At 39.8% G+C, this 21,866-nt stretch overlaps 1 protein-coding gene across 4 annotated transcripts in view; it reads left to right on the top strand.

Annotated features, from left to right (window-relative positions):
• RALGAPA2 (Ral GTPase activating protein catalytic subunit alpha 2) overlaps nucleotides 1-21,866 on the top strand; it is a 118,080-nt gene that overhangs the window by 43,924 nt on the left and 52,290 nt on the right. For all 4 annotated transcript variants that reach the window (XM_048937184.1, XM_048937183.1, XM_048937185.1 and 1 more), the window contains 14 exons: nucleotides 1,298-1,491; nucleotides 1,993-2,091; nucleotides 2,339-2,494; nucleotides 11,536-11,664; nucleotides 12,540-12,668; nucleotides 13,895-13,953; nucleotides 14,572-14,680; nucleotides 15,258-15,368; nucleotides 15,693-15,761; nucleotides 15,931-16,068; nucleotides 16,621-16,804; nucleotides 18,466-19,237; nucleotides 19,695-19,766; nucleotides 20,692-20,815. In XM_048937184.1, coding sequence (XP_048793141.1) covers nucleotides 1,298-1,491; nucleotides 1,993-2,091; nucleotides 2,339-2,494; nucleotides 11,536-11,664; nucleotides 12,540-12,668; nucleotides 13,895-13,953; nucleotides 14,572-14,680; nucleotides 15,258-15,368; nucleotides 15,693-15,761; nucleotides 15,931-16,068; nucleotides 16,621-16,804; nucleotides 18,466-19,237; nucleotides 19,695-19,766; nucleotides 20,692-20,815 — 2,345 coding nt within the window. The remainder of the gene's footprint in view (nucleotides 1-1,297; nucleotides 1,492-1,992; nucleotides 2,092-2,338; nucleotides 2,495-11,535; nucleotides 11,665-12,539; nucleotides 12,669-13,894; nucleotides 13,954-14,571; nucleotides 14,681-15,257; nucleotides 15,369-15,692; nucleotides 15,762-15,930; nucleotides 16,069-16,620; nucleotides 16,805-18,465; nucleotides 19,238-19,694; nucleotides 19,767-20,691; nucleotides 20,816-21,866) is intronic.

Here is a 21,866-nt window from a genome sequence, read left to right as displayed (position 1 = left end):
AAATAACATTTTAACTCTTTAGGAATTCATAACACTGCCAGAAACAAAACAAAGGAAGCAAAAAGGAAATAAAATCACAAAAAAGTTTAAAAAACAAACAAACAAAACACACTGGATGCTGAGTGCTCAAAGGTGCCCTGTGGGGCCATAATAGCTCTGATTCTGCCTGCAGACAGGCTGCTGCATAGCTTTCTCTGCTCTGAAGATAATTGAACAGCTTTTGTCATTAACATTTGTGCTTCAGTGTGGAATATTTCATTTACTGTTCAGGGATATTAATTCCATTATCGTGCCCAGCTTCAGAATCACAGAGTCACAGAATCACCAAGGTTGGAAAAGACCCACAAGATCATCCAGTCCAACCATCCACCTGTCACCAGCAGGAAACGGGAATTCCTTCTCAGTTTGTATCCAGCTACCTCAGGAATTGCTTCTGTGTAAATGATAGTGGCAGAGCATATTCTTCATCTCTCAGAGTGCATCATATTTAGCTCCATTGTTCAGTCGTATTTTCAGGTCATTTTATAGTATGTGATCTTAAAAATAAAAAAAATTAAAGGAAAAAAGAGGCAAGACTCTTCACAATGGAAATATTACCTGTAAAAGCCAGTTATGGATTGAGTACATCTTTTGGAGTACATGAGTTTCAGACATGCACAAAGCACATTTAACTGCATTTGCTTCCCTGCTCCAAAGCCTTGAGTGGGGGCAGTCTGTCATACCAAACTGACACACAGTTGTGCCATCTCTATTAGCCTGTGTTTTCTTGCCATTTTTTTCTTTGACCCGTGTGTTCCTTTAGTAGTGCAGAAGGAGGAGATGATTTGGTGAAGAGAGTGCTTTTTAGATGGAACATTTGTATAAAGGAAATTGGTCTTAACAGCCTTATTGGTTTAGTCTGGGAAGGAGGTCACTATGTTCTTTCCTAATGTGTGTACTTGGGAGGCCACATCTCATGCAGGTCCATCATCAGCAAGACAGGGGCTGTACTGTCTTGTCCCCTGTACTTAGGATTTGTGGGTCTGGGACTATGCCTTCACTATTTTATTTGTTGTGGATTTTTTTTCTTCTCTGGTTTGTGTGTGCAAGACAAGGAAGACCAAAGAAGTGTCCTTTTGTCAATAATTACATAGCTCCTGTCTTTTTTTTTTGCTTAGTAAACTTTCCAGACTTCACAATAAAATTGCAAGCTTTTGGCTCTTTTGCCTTGAACCTTCCTTAAGAGTTTCTTTAGAAATGATGTGCATCACAACTGAAACTTCATCAGGAGTGAAAGAGAACCTTTTAAAATTTACAGACAGCAGTGAGTTCCTTGCTGATGACTGCAGTATAATTGCTGGTGGAAGCCTCATCGGTTGGCATCCTGATTCTGCTTCTGTGCTATGGAGGAGGATCTTGGGAATTCTTGGAGATGTGAACAATATACAGTCGCCTAAAATTCATGCAAAAGTTTTTGGGTATCTCTATGAGCTGTGGTATAAACTTGCAAAGGTATTGTATATAATATTTTCATCTAATGATAATGATTAAGTTTTTTTTTTTTTTAAATTATGCTTAGATTTGATCTAGGATTGGCATCTGCAATGTGAGCATCATATTTGGAGGATTCTGCCGTAAAGTTTGTCAAATTTTTGTTTGATTTCCTGGAACTATCCCCTGTTGAAAATATTCCCATTTAATAAGAAGAATTTAATTAATTTAGATGGCTTCGTAAAACAGTAGCAAAGAAAACAGGTATAGGATAGAACACTGCAAGCACTGTTCTTAGTGCAAAAGCTAATGGTACAACCTAAAATGCTTAGCTTAGCCTTCGTAGCACTGTAGAACACCTTTTCCTGGTAGTGTTGGCTTGAGTAAGAGCTTTCTGTGTAGTGCAGGATGTAGTGCCTTAAAGTAAAAAAAAATCCCCAAAAAACAGAGAATAATATGAAATCACATTAATAAAGTGAACTATTTTTGTCTTAAATAACTCTCTTCTTTTAAAAACACCAGATAAGGGATAACCTTGCTATAAGCGTGGACAATCAGTCTACTCCCTCTCCTCCTGTCTTAATTCCTCCTCTCAGAATATTTGCATCATGGTTGTTCAAGGTAAGTTATTTCTCAAGTTTTTCACATTAGTGTCTTTTCTCTGTTGACAATAAATGTGTATATGCTCCATTCCACTGTTAAGTTTTGCAGGCTGCAAAAGTTCACTGCAGGCTGAGACAAGTGTATTTGAACTCACACCTGTTTTAATAAATACAGTAGATTTGTTTATGGAAAACCTGCTGAAAAGACAGTTTTGCATTAGTGGACTAGTAGAAAAAAAAAAGTGTTAATACAGGTCTTTTTTCAGGCAACCACCCTGCCAAATGAATATAAGGAAGGCAAACTTCAGGCATACAGGCTGATCTGTGCTATGATGACGAGGCGTCAAGATGTTCTGCCGAATTCAGATTTCCTGCTTCATTTTTATTTTGTGATGCACCTTGGTTTAACAAGTGAAGACCAGGTAAAAGCTTTACTTGAGGAAAAAAACCTCTGTAAGTTGCTGTCTGCTGATGGAATTGTCTGTATTTTCGTATTTGAAAAAGCAGAAAGGAAGCAATGCTCTGCAACAAATTATTGTTTGAAGTTATTACTGTGTAGCATTCCACACTGTACGTTACGTAGTCTGAACTTTCTCCTTACTCTCCAGCTTTATCTTGTCATACTAGCAAAGAGCTGCTGTGGAAACACTTCTGTGTCTGTAGATTAATGTCATTTTTAGGTCTGTCTGCCATGGTTTGGCCTAATCAATAATGCATTCAGTGGGAGATGATGAAAAGGCTTAATCTTTCAGAATGTAAGAGGATTATTGGACCTTAGAAGTAGCTAAATGCTCATAAATACTGTAAGAAGTACACTAAGCAGAAGAGAGGCTACTTAGAAACATGTCTGTGTTTTTATAGCTGTCGCTGTAAGTTCTCATCCTTAACAAAAACTCTGAGTACAGTGGTGAGAACTGTACTGCAGATGCCAGCAGAGGGCACACAGACCTTTCTGTAGAACCCGTGTTGATTGTTTGCTGCTTTGAGGAGTTATTTCTGGTGCTTTACCAATCCAGAGGGAACAGACTTGCACAGATTTTGTTGTGCTAGTTGTTACCAATCTTTGTTACTGTAGTAATCCCTGAGAAGGCCTGTCCTATTACTTAGCCAGCAGTAAGTTGCTGATGGGTTGTTTTTAACCTTGTGAAGCTGCACTTAGCTGCTTTCTGCTGCTTGGACTGTGAACCTGGGTGCCTCACCATGGCCAGCTCAATCCCTCTCTGCACTGGCCTGTGCAATCCTGCACTTGGAAATTTAATGTGTCTCTGTTTTGCAAAAGCAGAAATAAAACCATCTGCGTTGTATTCTCTGCAAACTTTCCACACATTCCCAGATGCTTCTGCAGGGAAAAGGCAAAAGAATTAATGGCACAATATTCTTAGGTGTGTGCTTCCTGAAAGCAAAACACCAATACAACAATGTATGCCAAAACATCTCCCTTTCAAAAACCAAGACATCCAGTTGGGATAACTAGAATTTTTCTTTATGCAGTCTCACAGTGTGCTCTTTTTAGAAAGGAAGCTGGTTAGGTCGTTTGACTCCTATTACTGGTTTCAGTTGATTGTCTTTGTATTACTTGTTGTTTTTGTGATCATGGAGAAAAATCCTGGAAAAGTTTCTTAAGTGGAAATTGTGCAATTTTTAAATGGTGGTTTTGGTTCCAGATGAGCTGCTTTCTCATTCTGTTTTTGTTGTGTTTTGGTGTTAGTAACAATTCCACTGATTTTAAGCCTGTTGCTTTGTTGAATATCAGATTTCAGTCCTTGTGCAAATTTGTGGTCTAGAAGTTAAGATCAAGAAGTGAAAACTGTCTGGTGAAGGCAGACTCCACATAAAAATCATTCCAGAGATTTCCTGATGTCTTGCATTCTCTTGCTGCTCCACCTCGTCTCACTCTGCTTCTTTTGCCTCTTGGTGGCACTCTTGACTGTGAGTTTTCTCCTGTAACTGTCCTTCCAGTTTTGCTTTCCCTAGCTAGGAAGCTGGTTGATGGGAGCTGTGCACTCACCATGTAGCTTGAATTCTCATACAATGGATCAATGTGAAGCATGTTCTTTATACCTGTTTCCATATTTACAGTTTTATTAGCATCACATTGCTTGTTGTGTGTTTAGACTAGCTCGATACTGTGCACGCTGAGAGTGGTGTACAATAAATACTAATGCAAGAGTGCATTGGATGGAAGCACAGTAAATCTAGTATTTATTAAGATGGGTCATGGATGTGCTTTTCAATTATTTTGGTGGGTCAGGGAGTTGTTTATGCCAGATCCCATCTGGTACCCTTCTGACTGAACACACAGTCCTTCCACAGGTAGATCAGTGACCCAGGCAGAGCATTTCACCAGCCTCTTACCTTGCCGTTAAGAGATGAAAATTCTCAGGTGTGAAGGAAATCTGATCTGGTTTGTGTGAAGCTGCTGGAAATCGGAGATCTTGTAGTGGAAAGAAAGATCGATCTGCTTTGTCAGATTGTTTTATTTGCTGAGCATGAGCATAACTTCTCAGTTTCATGGAACATTAGCAGGAGAAGGGGATTTTCTCATGGGGGAATTTTTGTTCTGTGTATGTGACTACTGCAACTTTCAGTTCATTGGGAGAAGCAACAGAAACGTGCAACTCCAAGAAATCCCATTCTTTTGATGTAGGTGAGCTTTTTTTGTGCTCATCTACACAATTATTTTGCTATACAACCTGGTAAAGTTATAGTCAGAAATGTTTGTAACCTGAATATGATTGTCAGTATTTTGGATGGCATCAAAAATGTTCATTTTAAAATATATTTATCTGTAAAAAAAAAAAAAAAAATAAAGTTGACGAATCTTGTGTTACATGAGGAAAGTGCACTTGTGCAATTAACAGTGAAGATAAATAACTTGCACTAATTGGACTTGCTGAGTAAACTCTAGTTGAACAGAAATGTAGCTGTGTTTATTTCAATAGACACATCCAGCTACCTGGCTGAGAAAAGCTTCCTCCCAGACTGGGGAGAATGCAAACCTTCTGCTCAAGTCTGTGGACTGTTTTCATTCCTTTTGTCCTACATTCCTCAATTCCATTTTGTCTCCTCCCTTAACAACACAAATATACAAAATTACTGCTTTCTTGTTTAGATTTTGGTGTTGGTAGAAAGCAAAATAATACATGTTTGAATGCACTCAGTACTTAATACATTGTAATTTATGGCAAGTGCAACCTTTCTGCACAAACTTGTCTTGTGGAGCATTTGAAAGAGCAGTGTGAGAGTATATTTTACAAAAAGATCCCATGGCACTCTGAGTTCAAGATTTAGCAATTAGCTCAGCTGGTGAGAAAGGAGATAGTGATGTAACTGAGCTGCATCTCATTTGTCCATGTCTAACAGCACCTCTGTAGGAAGAAGTGAACAATTCTCTGTAGCAATTGCATCACCTTTTCAGGTGGGAGAAGCAAGTTTACAGCCTAGCACTGGGAGCTGCTTCCAGTGTGCCATGTGCCCTGGGATCAGGGGACAAGTGACTGTGTGATGCTAATTCTCTTCCTGTACACTTAAGTCAGTGGTCTTAAATTTTACCATCATTTTTTATGCAGTTGACTGGAATTCTGCACCTTCACTTCCTGACAGAGGAAAGTGAGTTGATGTTTTGTTTTTTACATGCTGTGTTCACAAGATAGTGAAGGCAGTGATTCTGCTTGCATTCAGAGCTTGACTGCAAATCCTGAGAAGATGATGTATCAAGCATCGCTCAGATGTGGTGCAGGAAATGGCCTCAGGACTGTTTGTATTAAATTCAGCCCTTTTACCCTTTAAATCACTGGGGTCTGTCAGCCTTGAAACGCCTTCAGGGGCTCTATAGCATCACACCTGTGCAAGGCAGACTGAAGTGTGGTATTTCTTCTGGCACCTCCTCAGTCAGGCAGCAGCAGCAAAAGGAGCAGCTAGGTCTTTCCCAGCAGCAGCCATTGCTTTGCTTTGTCACTCAGTCCACAGCTTCAGGAGAGCCATCCTGGTCACAATTACAGTGCTCCCAGTTCCTGGTGTAGATTGCAGAGAATTGTGAAATATTCTTGGGAGGGGAATTTTAGAAGATTCCAAAGGAGAACCTACTGCATTTCAGGCAGTAACTGTGTGTGACGCTGCTGGGTGAGTTAATGGTTGAGAAGCCTCCAGCGCTTAATTTGTCCATCACTTAATGTCCATTAATGTGTTTTGAGTTGGATGATGCATACATACACCTTATAAAAATATCTACTATTGCAGTGTACAAATTTTACAAATGCTTGAGTGTAGGGAATAAATGCATTTTATTATTGCTGCTAGTCGCTTACTGTAGCAGAAATTTTTGGCATCAGGATCTTGCAAAAGTATATATAAGCTTCTCCTTGTTTTATAGCTTTCATTTTTTTTTCCTGGAAGAAGTACTGAAACACTATTCTGAAATTCTACTTATGCTACTGAGCCCCTTTCTCAGAAAAAGAAGCACTGAGAGAATTCTAATTAGTGAATTGCTAATACTTTTGGGAATGACAATCCTTCCAGTAGATCTTTTTTTCCTAAAACTTCTGTGGATTTCTGACTTCTTTCTGTCTAAATGTACATCTTCAGTTTGAGAAGAGCTGCAATGAAAGCTGAATGCTCACCTGTGCTTACGCTGTAGAAGAGGAGGAAATCTTCCAATATCTGACCAGCTTTTCATTGTTGGGAAGAATCTCATCCTGCTACCAGGGCTTTGGCATCAGTTAACATGCTTGCTGTAATCTGTTGACAACGTGTGCCACCATGATTTCGGCCAGTAGAAGTAGAGGCTGTTATCTGAAAAGCGAGCTAACAGGATAGTTCTATCCCTGGCTTTTGGAGGGAGCTTTAATGATTAATACATTTACAGGTTAATTGGCTTGGCAGCATATCTTTGGAACAGACTGCTTTGTAAAGAAATATTAAGGAACACAATTAAAAATATGTACATCAGAGATTTTGCTTGTTTATTCAGTCATATTAAGTGCAGGACTAACCTTAAATATGCAAGGAAAAGCCCAGGTCCGAATAGGCTGACAGATGTCCTTGGTGATTAAATTTCAGCACACAGACAGTGAGTTTTCAACCTGTAGAACAGCACAAGCCCTCAGCATGCAGCACAGCTACGATGGAGAAGTTAATGGCACTGCTTAGCTTGATTCCATTCAGTGGTAGAAGGGAGAATACTTTATCAATAATGCACTTTATGCTTGTCTATAAGCCTCTTGATTTGTTTAATGTATGCTGTTGGCAATTATAGAAAGGAAACTCCATCATTTCCATAGTGAGCATATGGAGAAAGCACACTTTGTGTATGATTGCTGGTTTAGAATATGAAACATACTAGAGTTGCTACTGGAGAAGAATTACCTGCTTATATGAACACTGATTTGAAGTTAAAAAAAGAAAAAAAGTCCTTGTAGACTTTTCAGTGTTTCTATGAAGCTGTTGCTCTGTACTGAGGAGTGGGGTCAGCCCAGTGACTGCAGAGTCTGAGTGCTGTGCACAGGAACATGCCCTGTGTGTGTGGCATCCTCTTCCAAAAGGCACAAGAAATGAGCAGCCTCTCTTGTGTACACAGGGCAGTAAGTGCTTCTTGCCTGGATTTCTGCCTGGTGATGTTTCACACGAGAACCTTTGGTTGTACAGCATTTCAGAAACCTTAACAATTTTCGATTTCTCTCCAGACTGCAGTTTAAAGAAGAAAAAAGATAAATCATAATATAGTCTCTGTGTCACAAGACTTAGATTCACGTATTTTAGTTTGCTGTGACATTCTTCCAGTAGATATAATTGTTACCCTCTTGTAATCTCCCCCCCTTTCTGTGCTTGTTGAGATGCAGCACATTCCCCACTGCTCACCCCCGTTAGAGTGCACTGGTGGTATTGGAGCAAAACAGTTGCAGGGATGGACCAGAGGAAAGGCAGACCCAGGTGATGCCCATGTTAGGAGCCCTGCTTTCTGCTAACAGAGACATCTCCTCGCTTTCCCCTCCCTAATGCACCTTGCCCTAGGTGGTTCACCTCTGCACTGCTGCCTGGTTTTATTTCTTAAATGTGTCTTTAAAAGAGCTTCCTAATGCAGCTCAGAAGGGGAGGAACGATCACCAGCAGGTGATTTACACAGTAATCTGTCATCTGTTTCCTAAATTGAGTTGTTCCGGTTTTTAATCTCTCTTTCTATTACATGCAGTCACAAGATGTAACTTCTTTGGTGGTCAGATTGATGTAGGTTTTTAGATGAGCACTGTGCTTTCGGAGTGTGTCAGGTTTCTTCGTAACTTTTTACTGGAACTTAATTTTTGACAAGCTAACACCTAAAATGTAACGTTACTTGGAATAAATTGAATTGTTTGTTTCCTCCAAGTAAAGGAAAATGAAGGATTTGCCACTTTAAGTCCTGTTTAAATGAATAATCTTTCCTGTGCTGTAAATGTCAGCCTCTAATGAGGTGTGTCTGAGGGAAGAACAGAGTGAACTTTAAGAGGAAAATCCATGTTGTTCCTGTTGAGGGACAGCTGGAAACGTGAGGAAGGCAGATGGCAGGCTATTTAGTTACACCTGTAATCTGCAAAACCTTGCACAAAAATTAGGTGAAGAATATTTCTAAAATTGACCTTCTGGTGAACTTGCATCATTTTCTTTTTTCACTTACTTGCTGGATGTTTATGACCTTATTATTTGGATTACTAGATTACCCTATACTGAAATACTATGCCTTTTATAGGGTTAATCCATTTGAGAAGGACATGCGTGTGATTGCTCCCTTCTCTTCCCTCCTCTTTTTTAACGCTGCAGAGCATCGTTTTGAATTGAAATAGTCCATAATGGTCCTTTTTTTCACTTTTCTTTAACAACATGAACACTAAATTACAGCTGTGCAATTATGTAAACAATGGAAATGCTTCCAGAATGAATGCTTCCTTTTAAATTTTCATTTTGTGTAATTGCTGAAAGGTTTGGAGCCATAATAAACCAAAATTATTTTACACATTTATCGTTCTAAAGGTCAATTATGAAAGAAGTAAAGAAACAACGCTGTACAGAATGAGTAAACCAATTTCTATTGCCATCACCATATGTTTTTCTTATTGCTTGTGTTTTTCCAGTTACTGTGTACATAGCATTCAATTAAAGTGATTCATTTACTAGGCTGTACGCTGCTGAACACAGTTTACATTTATAGAACTGCGCTTCGGAGGGAAGGAAGCAACTTGCCTGTGTTTGAATTACCTGATTTTTGCAATATCACTGATAGGACATATGTTCTCACTTGGTTGCTTTCTCATAAACCCGAATCTTTTGATAAGCTTGCAATGCTACTGAATTACTACGTGAAATCACGCTTCTCTTGTTAGCCGTGTTGCACAGCAAAGCGTGCTAATTGGGAAATAGAAGCAAATTTGTCAGATTTTACCAGTAAGTGCCTTCCTGGGGGGTGGTATCTTTCCAATCTGTTCTGTTTGGAGCAAGCTCAAGTCAGGTACGAGATGTTCAGCACATATTCTGTCCTGTTTGACAGGAAGCAGTTGCCATCTTTGCACGGTGCAGTGCACTCACAGGTATGAAGGTGCTGAAGCGGGGCTTTCACTGACATTTCTTTACCCTCATTTTCTGAAATGTCCATTCAGGGCAGCGGCCGGAGCTGAGGAAGCAGGGCAGTCGTTACAGCGGTGTTTAACAGATGGGATTGATGGAGCGAGGGCAGGAGTTAACGCGCTTGTTTGTAGCAGCTCTTTGTACTTCCTACGTTTTGTTACCTTTTAAGCCAGGTTAGCCCGGGCTCTTTTATCGTGGCATATGTCAACAGGAGTGTGCTCCCATCTGCCGCTCCATAGTTTGATGCCCAATTATTCAGAGACCAAACACATCGCAGTACCTGGCTCTGGTCGTAATTACAGGTGTGTTGTGCTGTGAGGAGCGTGGTGCATTAATCAGCCCCTTAATTATGAAAAGGTGGGTCTTTTGTTCTGCTCCGAGCAGGAGTTTACCACCCACTTTATGAGCTGCCGCATCCATCTGCTCTCTCTTTCTGAATGTTTGCCTTGACTGATATTGACTTTAAAATGTATCAAAGGAAGTGATTAAAACTAGTTTAAACATTAACTCGAGTGGCATTCTAGCTAATTCTGGAAAGTGGAAGCATTATGTGGTGCTGCATTAGAAACGAGCGATATTTATCTGGTAATATTTTAGATATATAATGCTATTATTTCATAGGATGTTGCTGCTGTAAACGCTCAGTCAAACCATAGATAACTTTTGTCCAGGTGTTGAGCAATGCTCGCAGAAAACACTGGTGTGGCTAAAGCGTATCTTCAGGCAGAAAAATCCATCTGACTTCTTTTGCTTCTGATGTAGAAGTTTAGCATAAGGACACATTCTGGGGCTAACATTGAACTCTTCACTGCCACATCATGAAAGCAGTAAGGGCAGACACAGAAAATTGTTTTTCCTTTGCAATTTTTCTTTGAAATTTTATCAGGAACAGAAATAATCTGCTAATTGGTATGGAAATAAATTTATTAAACTATGTAACGTAGCAGGTGAAGATTTAGCTTTATGCCCGATTGCAGATCTCTTATAAAGAAAATCTCAAATATGGAACTTGTCTCTGTCTGAAGTGTCTGAAGAATTGTATGAAACCTGGGGAAGGATTCAAGCTGAAATGCTTAACTCAGATGTTTTCTGTGTCGTAGGGTGATTATGAGAGCAATCTGTTCCTGGTGGTTTGCTCCTACAGATGCAGTGCAGGCTTTAAAAAAAACACACACACAAAAAGCAAGTAAAAAATAAAACAAGACTTTCATCAAATGTTCCCTCCCCAAGGCTCACCCGTTATCTTAATTATTTAGAATAGTGGATTGTAACAATCTAGTTAACACAGGTTTATCTGTGTTACTGTGCTGAGTGCAATCGCTTCTTGCATCTGACTTCACTGTTTCTCAACTTAGCCCAGAGGGGCTGAAAAATCCCTGACATGCTAGAGCTGCCAGCAGTTGTAAGCTACCTGCTTTGAGCTCCTTTGGGAAAAGGCAAAAGCAGTTTGTGTCATTTCATTATTTTTATGGCTACAGAATTCAGAGTAATGTGATTTTAGGAAAAAAAGCAAACAAAACTCATTTGGAATGGGGTAAAACATCCATCTTAAATTGATTAACAGCTTGGTTGTCTTCAATCCAAAGCCTTGTTTCACGAGAGAGCAATTGTTTTACACTTGGAAATGGCAGGTGTTTGTTTTAATAGGAATTTCAGGCTCTCAGTGTCACAGTGATACTGAACACTCTTTCTGCTAAAAGCACTTGTATCGCTGTTATGTGTGGCTCAGTGAAACATCACTTGGATGAGTGTGGAAATGGTCAGTTACCAACTTAAATCTCCTCCAACTCCCCCTTTAGAGTTTTGGTGGGTTTGGTGGGTGTTTTTAGTCATTTCTTTCTCAAGCAGGTAATTTCTCTTCATTTTTCAGGATATCTTGAATACTGTCATAAAGCATTGCCCACCTTGGTTTTTCTTCCTGGGCTTGCCTGGCTTTACGATGCTGATAGGAGACTTCATCACAGCAGCAGCCAGAGTGCTGAGCACAGACCTGCTGGAGGTGAGCATGGCAATGCCCAGCCTGGGAGCCTGCTTGCTAATGAGCTTAGGATGTCTGCACTCCAACAGGTGTGGGCTCATTAGTGCAATGCCACCGGGGCTCTTGGGGCAGATACCATGGCAGCTGATGCGTGAAAGCGAGGGGTAGGGTGACACACTACTATTGCAAAGGTGTTTCATCAAAAGGCCAAAGTGTGAGAAATCATATCCTCACCAACGCTGCAGCATGTTTGCATGCTAAAAGCAGGGCTTAGATTTCAGAATCCCATTAGTGTTTTTTGCTGAATATTGAAAGCACGGAGCTTGTTGGGTGATGCAGAATGTTTTGCCGAGTATCAACACTAACAGAAATAGGTTTATAAATGATTAGATTAACGAAGGCAAATAAAAGAGCAAGGTAAGGATGGAGGCCAAAATAAGGATAATGACCCGACAGTCCTGGAACAGAAAGGGAAGTGTTGGAACTGCATTTGAAGGAGACCTTTCTGTCCATTTTGAGTGCATGTTTTTAGTGCTGCTCTGTGCTGCTGAGCGGATGGCTTGGGGACACAGACCTCTCGGGTTTCAGCAGAAGTGAAGCAGTGAGCCTTGCTGCATTGTCCTTCAAAGCACTTACAGATGTTCATTTATTGGCATCTCTTTAAAAAAAAACAAAACCTCATCAGCCCGATTACTGAGAAAGCTTAAAATGCTAACAAGGAATGAAAGCTCCACTTTCCATGGAAAGTGTTCCAAAAAAACCCCAAAACACCTCATTGATGCTGCAAGCATAGAACTTAGTGCGTGATGTATTTTCAGCAGGCCAAAAATGTACAAGCAGTGCCAGATCTATGCTGAAAGAAGAAAATATTTTCATTGACTTTTCCATTTTGTTAGGCTCCCCGTTCAGAAGCCCATACCATCCTTGGGTCTCTTGTTTGCTTTCCAAATATCTATCAAGAAATCCCACTATTGCAGCCCATTTCAGAAGCTGGTGAGATCATTGCGGGGAGTGCCGATGTAAAGGTAAAGCCACGCTTCATTAGATCTGTATGTAGCCTAACCTATCTTTATTATTTAACCGCTTTATTTTTACTGTACACTTTTTGTTTAAATACTAAATCCCTCCTTCTTCTCCAAACCACAACAGCACACATATGTACTTACTTGATAAGCATTGCTTTGCTTAACGTGCACCATAAGATTAACGAAGCCTAGATAGTACAAATTACATTTTACTTTCAAAGAGAGTGAATTGGCTATAATCAAATATTATGTTTTCCAGCCAGATGTCTGCAATGTCAATTCATTAAATGGTGGTGGTGGTATTATTTGAAGTGTCCATTCAGTGCATGTCTGTATATTAGCTTGTCCTCTAAGAAGTGTGGGGTGTGCATAAGGGGGTCACAGTTTTTGCCTTATTGGTATTATAGTAAAATGTTAAGTAAGTTCCCCAATTAGACAGAACCCCTAGCTTTACATGAATTATCTCTGTCCAATAAGTAATTTCAGTGAGATACCCTGGGATGTTAATTGTTCTACTGGATGGAAAGCTTTGTAATTCAATGACTTCAGCAAAAACAATCTTGAAGGAGAAAAAAGTACACTCTCTCTCCACCAAAGACCCCAACAAATATGACCTGGAGCATCACTTGCTGGTGAAACCCGCTCAATTAGCCTTGTACTAGCCTCAATAAATGTGAGGCACTTTTCTAATCCACTGCAGAAAGATTAGGTAAAGGTAAGGAGGAATCTCTGAATTCCTTTTGTGGCTTTTGAAGGTAAAAATGGAGAGAACGCATGCAGCTCCCACTCTTGATTTGTTCATTAGGCCCCAGACTCTTAGAAGTATGTTAAAGCAGCCTAGATTTTAAAAGTCTCTTTTCCTTATTAAAGAAGACACTGATTTTTTTCAAAATATGGCTCCCTTAATGCTTGAACACCATATATCATATCAGGAAGTGCTGAATACTCCCAGTTAGTAATACCTGCCGACTCTGAAAATGAACTGATTGCCATCGCGCTGCCTGTATATGATTTTGAGTCGATTAGATTTATCCACAAGGGTCTGTATACCTGAATTATAATGAGTAAGTAATTCTCCTTTGACAAATTAAGCTTGTTGTGTAAGTACTTTAAAATAGCCTGAGACTTAGAGTTCATTTTGTCTGTGATTACATCAAAATTAAACAATTAGAAATAAAGTGGATACATGAAAAAGTCACTTATTGTAATTGATTGTATTGTTTTAGTGCTACCTCATTAATATTTTACTGAAGAATGCTACAGAGGAGCCAAGTGAAGCTGCAAGGTAAAATACTGAGTAAAGTGAAAAATAAGTGTGTCAGAAGTCTTTCTCCCTACTGATTTTTCAGTCTCTGTACAGGTGAATTTTTTTACACCTGCTTTGTGTTTTGACCTGTTGAGTTCTGCAGCCCTGTTGAGATAAAGTCCATCCTGTACTGTTAAGATCTTGACCTGTTGTGTGACCTGGGGGAGGTAAAAGAGATCTTTGTACATTGCTTTCCCCATCTTTGCTCATTCTTTTTCCAGGGTCTGCTTATATTTTGTATACTTTGAAGGAAAAATATTTGTTTCCCAAAGATGGCATATATTGTGGTTAAGTGCCTTGCACTTCCAAAGTTCTGTTCTGTTTAAAATGTGCTTAAAATTGGAAGAAATCATATCTTAGGTGTGTTGGGCTAATTGGTTTGTTGCTATTTTTTTTTCCCCTGATTGATTGAGGAATAGTCTTTGACAAATTCCTTCAAGATTCTTTGTTAGGAACTATATGGTGCAGCTGTACAGTGATAGCTACTGTCTGATAGAGGAGTGGTTCATTCCAGAGTGCAAATTTGGGAAGAATGAAGGGTAAAGCAACACTGGACTCTTAAAACTTCTGACAAAAATGTTGTCTCTTTCAAAAAAGATGCATAGCCATTTGTGGCCTTGGAGTTTGGATATGTGAAGAACTAACACAGTGCACAAACCACCCTCAAGTGAAGGAAGCAATCAATGTCATAGGTGTGACACTGAAGGTAATACTGCAGCAGTCTCTGTAGTTAACATACATTTTGTGAAAGTTTTGGAACAGTTGTTCCTGGTTACAGGAGCACAGCGTGCTGGTTGGTCTCTGTTGCTTAAAGCAATGTCAGGATGTTACTTGAGGTCTCTGCATAATGTTAGGAATGACATTGGCCATCATCTAGAAAATGCCTTCTGGTTCTGAAGCTTTGCATATACGTAGTAGTTTATTATCTCTGGTCAGAGTGCTCCAGATTCTTACTGCTCCTTTGAAGTTGCTAAGGAATAAATGTGCAGTTCTTCAATGGGGCAGTTGTGACATCCTGTATAGAAATGTAAAGTTTTTACAAAAATGGCATGTGAATATGCAGCTAGAGACTCCTATATATAAAATAAGAGAATATGACATTATAATCTCAAGACTATACAGTTAATGTTGTCTGCTGTTCCCTAATGCTGAGTGTGTGATTTCGCATACCATTTTTTATTGGTTGTATGGATGGAGAGTAATTTAAGAAGTAGAAAAATAAATTGCATTGTATGATGCCTACACACTTATTTTGTTTTTAACTACCTTCTCTTCTCTTCCAGTTTTCTAATAAACTGGTAGCTCAGGTAGCCAATGATGTTCTTCAGCTGCTTGTTTCTTACTGGCAAAAGCTGCAGGAGTATGAATCATCCCTGCCCAGAAAAATTACTGAAGTATGTCAGTTTAAGATATTTGTATGGAAATCATATGTAAAGTTGTCTTAATTGAGCTGCTGGAACCCCAACTGTCAATTTCTTCTGCAAGTATTGTTAAGAGTTTTACTTGCTGTAGTTGGAAGAGCAGCATGCATTACTCATCTTTTATTTTCAAAATGCTCAGCAAAACTTCGTTTCACCTGTGTGTTGATTTACAAGGGCAGCTAAATGCTTCTAAGAGACTTTACCCTTTTTCATGCCCTGTTCAAATGAAGTTTGTTCTCTGCCTTTGTAGTGAAAGATATTAAACGTCGTGCTCAAATTCTGCTTCTTTTCACGTAGATCCTTGTGGCCACTATTGCTTTTCTCCTGCCAAGTGCTGAATACTCCTGTGTGGAGGCAGATAAAAAGGTACGTCACCAAAGTGAGGAGTCTCTGTTCTTTCTTTGTGCTGTTTGAGCAAATCATTGAGTGAAGTGGCTTTGAACCAATCTTATTTCAACCTTTCAAGCGCAGGCATTTAAGCATGTGTGGATTTGACAGATAATACCTAAATACCATGCTACTTGTTTCTGTTTAGTTTATAGTTTCATTGCTACTTTGCTTGTTGGATTGGTGTATGGCATTACCTATGAAAATGCTGCTGGAGCCAGTGTCTGCTGGTGTCCTTGAAGATCAGCATGCATCCAAAGCTCCTTTACTGGACTATATTTACAGAGTGAGTATGAGGAATGAGCATGATTTATTATGCCTGAAAGTTTAAAGATGCTTTTTGCAAATCCTCTTAGGCACAGGAGGATTTTGAAGCATGCTGTAGAGAAACATGAATTCTCAGGGTGTGGGCAAAATCATACGGGTGAGAAGTCAAGAATATAAAATACTAAGAACAATGAGATCGATGTGATGGATCTTGAAAAGAAAAGTGGTTTATTTGAGGTAAAGATGTGGAACACAGAAAATGATGACGAGAAAGGCAAAGCGCTCAATAGCAGGGATCCAGAGCAAGTAATCTCAGCAGAAGTGTTTGAATGATTTGGAGTGGCCTGTTAAAATGCACAAGTTATTAAATATAAAAGTCCTGAAGTGAACTGTTAAAGTACAGAACAAGCAGCAAAAAAGAGAGTTATTGTAAAAGCACCAAATTGGATGTTTTTGTAGCATGTGCTGGCTGTCATAATGTCAAATCACAGTGGGCCACTCCTGGCAGTGTAAGCTGGTACTGCTGACTGTTCTTCATCACTCCCTCAATCTCACACTTGTCTGCTCACAGGTTTTGCACTGCTGTGTGAACGGCTCCAGCACGTACACCCAGCAAAGCCATTACGTGCTGAGCCTTGCGGATCTGTCGTCTGCTGACTATGACCCCTTTTTGCATCTGGAGAATGTCACGAGCTGTGAGCCAGCCCAGTGCCACTCTGCCACCGAGCTGGGCAACCTGCTCACTGTTGCTGAAGGTAGGAGAGTTCACAGAGCGTGATGAGGACCAGCGTGTCTATGCTGGGATGTCAGAGTCAACAGCTGAGATTAGCTCTAAATCAGGTTTCTCTTGGGAGCGTGCAGCAGCCTTTCTTGAATCTTTTATTAGAAATGACTCCCTGATTTACCTGTTCTGAGCGACTGCAGAATGACATGTGTGTGATTTGAACCCAATTCTGCAGCTGCATAAATGCAGTATTCCTGCTGACTCACGGTGCTACCAGTGTCAAAAGTGAAAAGAGATTATTTGGATCTGGTTGCATCGTGTTACACACTCCTTAACAGCAACTTAAGTATGTATCCAAACGTACTGAAGCAATTTTTAAGTGTTTTATCTTAGAAACCACCTTTATTTCAAACACTGTTAAAAGTTTTCAAAGCAGCGGCTGTTCAACTATGCATTAATTATTGTCATGTATTAATATGCCTTAGTTAATTTCTGCAGAAGAATCTAAAGTAAAGATGCAGTGTTAAGTAGTACAAGCAATTGTTGGTTTTAGAATGTTGCTTTAAAATAGCATTCAGTTTTTGATACTTCACTACTTCACTGTTTTTGAGTCCTACAGCTTTTTAATTTCTTTTTTTCTGTATACATGTTTTCAGTTTAAACTAGGAGAAAAAAAAAGGAAACAAAGATTTTACACAGATCTCTTGCTGAGTAGGGGCATTGTGAATAGCAGGAAGATAAGGGGCCATGTCAGGTGTGTTTGTTGTTTTAGTTAGAACAAGATATTTCTCATCTCAGAGATGATAGTGGTCTACAATTGTTTTAGGTTAATTGTTTAAAAAAGAAATTCAGACTGGAGCAGGCAGAGATTTACTACCTGGGAGTTCATGGAAAGAGTGAGGAGCCTGTTTTTCTGAGGGGGAGGCTGAAGAATTTTTGGAGGCTAGCAAAATGAAAGCTCGAAAGGGATATATATACCTGTTGTCTAGAAGTATATTAGAAGGTATAAAGAAAGAAAGAAACACTGTAAACTGAAGAAAAAAACAAAGTTAAGCTGAATATGAACAAAGTTACCATAAAAAAGAGAAAAAATCTGAGCATAAGTGAGATATAACTCTGAAACAGTGCTCCAGTAAAGGAACTGGAGGCACAACACGACTCCAGAGCCCTGCTGGTTTGAGATAACTGTGATGTATTTGCCTGTGATGAGGGCCTGTCTGTGGATCCTGAGAGTCTCTCACCTGATGCAGTGAACTTTACCACGATGCTGTTTTCAAATGAAGCTACAAGTGGAGAACCAATGGTTTTTAATTGCACCTCTCCATTGCTTTTGCTTCTTTTCCCCTGTCCCTTTCTTGATCTGACTGCTGGGGTGATGACTGTGGGAATGTGGGAGGTAAGGAGGATCACCTTAGGGTGCCAGGTGAAACTGCAGTGATAGCAGCAGGGGTTGTGGCTTCTTACTTCTTACAAACTGTATGAAGACCTGGATGTCACTGAAAGCTAAATTTCAAAGAGTGCTGAGTAAAGATGTGTGGTGGGTAGAATTGCTTGGGCAGTGGTGGTAAATAGTTTCGTGGAAAGGAATGAATGTGAGAATAACCTTCTAAAACAAGCCAGAAATTAGCAGATGCTGTTTTTAATTACCTCTTGTTGGTTTTACTGATCTGTTACCTCTATTGGTTGTTTCAGAAAAAAGGAGAAGGAACTTAGAACTAATACCTTTGACGGCACGGATGGTTATGACTCATCTGGTGAATCATTTGAGCCACTACCCACTCAGCGGAGGTCCTGCCATCCTCCACAGTCTCCTCAGTGAGAATCATGACAACTCATATGTGGAATCCTCTGAGCTGTCATCAGAAGTCTTCCGGAGCCCCAACCTTCAGCTCTTCGTGTTTAATGACAGTACTCTTATATCATACCTCCAAATTCCTGCAGACAAAAGGAAAGACACTGAGCCAGCAGTAGCCCCCTCGGATGTAAGGGTAATTGTCAGAGATATCTCAGGGAAGTACTCTTGGGATGGCAGAATATTGTATGGACCTTTGGAGGGCTGCCTTCCACGGCAGAACACAGCCAACTCATTTGTGATTTCAGGCAGCTGCGAGCACCACTTCAGTTCCCAAAAAGACATTTCTCAGGTGGAAGAAGGAGAAGATGCTCTTGACAAATTACTGGAGAGGATTGGTAACACCAGTCCTGAATGCCTTTTACATCCCCAGAGGAAGCTGAATGAGCCATCGCCACCACCCTTTGGAATGAGCTGCGACCAAGAGAATGCAATCACTGAAGCCCTGATGAGGCAAAGTGCCCAGGAAAATGAGTACATTTTAAAATGCAGCTCAGACTTCAGTATGAAGGTGGCCCGTCAGGAAGAACCGCGTCCTGCTGAACCTCAAGCATCCTTTTATTTCTGTCGGCTGTTGTTAAACGACTTGGGAATGAACTCCTGGGATAGAAGGTAGGAATGGAGGGCTCAGGACACGTTTACTGTGCTTTTGCAGCTTCTGACCCCCAAAAAATAATCCAGATCCACACACTGTCCCCCCCCTGCTGTAGCTCTGCTCTTGTGACTTGCAGTCATCCCAGGAAGACTTCTTAGTCTGAAATTCTATAACTTACTTATGAGTCTGATAATTTTCAAGGTAAATTTTGCTCTCTTCTACTTTCAAGTGTATGCACACTTAAAAAGGCAAGAATTGCATAGCGGGTTGGTAGTCAGAGCACAGTTTTGAACTTTTACGTATACCTGCATCCATGAATATTTTTTGCAGACAACTGCAGATTATTTAGAGTAGAAAGAAAATGAATTTTCATTAAGTTACGCTAAATTGATTCCCTTCTCTTAGGAATTTGAATGAGAAAATAGTCTGTCCCTTATTGCATTTTCTTTCCTAATTATTTTTATATGTTTACAGGAAGAGCTTTCACCTTCTGAAGAAAAATTCAAAATTACTAAGAGAACTGAAAAATCTGGATTCTCGCCAATGGTAGGTGATGGTAACTGGCTCAGGGTTTCAAAAGAAAGAGTAAGTACATCACCAAAACCAATCACTGAAATTGCATATGCTAGCAGTACAAAAACTTGTATGAAAACACAGAACTTTTGTTACTAAAAAGTTGCAGCGCCTGAACAGACAACCTATTTTCAATGGCACTGTATACACAGAATTCAAAATAACCAGCAGTGAGACACACCAGCCTGTTTCCTGTCTTCTTTAGCTGAGAGGGGAGGGAAGAAGTTGCAGAATTTTTGATGACTTTGCATCGACTCACCCAAAGGAATTTTCTGCACATTGATCCCTCTGTCAAGAGCAATACTTTTAAGGGATAATCTTCATTTCACTCCTTTAGAGCCAGGTAGAATAGAGTTCTGAATATTATGTTTCATTTTCATTCCTTGGCACGTTTGCAGAATTGTAGAGTTCTGATTTTCTTGCATTCCAACAATTTTCATACCAGATCAGTTGTAACCATCAGCCTAGTAAAACTCATCCCAGGAGCTAAAAGTCAGTACATGCTTTTTTCTTTCTCATATATCATTACTCCATAATTAAAGTTCTGTTGGTCAGATTTTACAGCTCATTAACAGCTGTGCAGTATTACTGTCTTCAGCAAGGTTGCACAGATGTAAGTGATTAACCCTGTAATTGGAACTTGATCATCAGTTCTTTGGCTGATGCACAGAAAGAATGGCCCTTGCTCTGCTCTCTGAACAGCAGCGGCTCTGCAGTGTGGTTGTAGGGAAAGAAAAAATAGATGAACGTACGTAATTCTAAAGTTAAGTGATGCATTTGTGTGCATCAAAGGAACAGGCATAGATTGAAACGTGGTTTTAGAGTGCAGGTGATATAAGGAGTAATTTGACCTCTTCCACTTTTCCTAATTCTCATTTCTTCTTTTATCTAATTACAGCCGTGAAACTCACAAGATTGCAGTGTTTTACATTGCAGAAGGACAGGAGGACAAATGTTCAATACTGTCCAATGCCAGGGGAAGCCAGGCATATGAAGATTTTGTTGCTGGACTGGGTTGGGAGGTAAAATCACATATTTAGGCAAAATCATGATTTGAAGACCTATGAAAATCAAGTGTAAGCCAGTTAAAGTAGGTGAATGGAGAACAAACTGCTTGTATACCTGCTCATTTGTTAATTCTTGAAAAAGAAAAGTAAATTTTAATGCACAGTAATATCTAGCAGTACTTCAAAGGTCATTTTATTTGGCAGAATTCTGTAAATCCAAATGTTTTGGATGTTTGCATCGTTTCTACAAGCTGGGATATATTGTAGGTTATTTAAGACTTCTGTTAGCTATCAGAAACGGGGAACAGGAGAATGTTGTATTACAAAGAGGATGCCTTTTAGGCTAATGTGTCACATGGTCACGTGAAGCTGGAAGTAAAATACTTTCCATTCTCCCTGCTTTAACTGATATTGCTTGGAAGGTGAATGTAAATCCTAGGGCCTGTGGTGTCCCAGGACTGTAACATTTTAAATGAGTGACATTTCCCCTGTTCTTCAATTTCCCATCTCTTTAATTTTCAAAACCTTTACTTACTTTATGTCCCTCCTTGCTTTTTCTCTGCTTTTTGGTCAGATTTTTCTAGTCACCATTAGCTCGGCTGAGAGAACTGAATGCTTCAGAGAGTTTTCCTAGAGCTTCTCATCAGGTTGCAGTGGTGGTCAGATTGTCCACCTGGCAGAAGTCCTGAGAGCTTTTGTCAGAGTGACTGAAGAAGGAATTCTTCCTTTTTTTTGTGCCTTTCACCAGCAGGGTGTACAGCACTTCTACCTCACCTGTTTGCTGTGCATGCTTAGCAAGCACAAAGTGCAATCCCTTATAATATAATTTCATTATTTGCTATCACTGTTGTTGCATCCTGTTTCTGATGGGCAGGTGGTGCTGCAGTGGTCATTTTAAGAATGCTTTCTGTATTGTTAAAAGCTGTAGCTTAATTTTACCTTAATTGTAGCTCATTTTAGCTCTTCACATGGTTGGGTCACTTACGCAAGCAAAGGACTGCTGTGCTAAAGGCAAAAACACTTGAGTTTAGTTTGCTTTTGTCAAATGATATGTTGGTAACCTAAA

Source organism: Lagopus muta, chromosome 2 (assembly GCF_023343835.1).
Source record: "Lagopus muta isolate bLagMut1 chromosome 2, bLagMut1 primary, whole genome shotgun sequence".
NCBI classification, from domain to species: domain Eukaryota; kingdom Metazoa; phylum Chordata; class Aves; order Galliformes; family Phasianidae; genus Lagopus; species Lagopus muta.
This window is presented reverse-complemented; position numbering and strand designations above follow the sequence as displayed.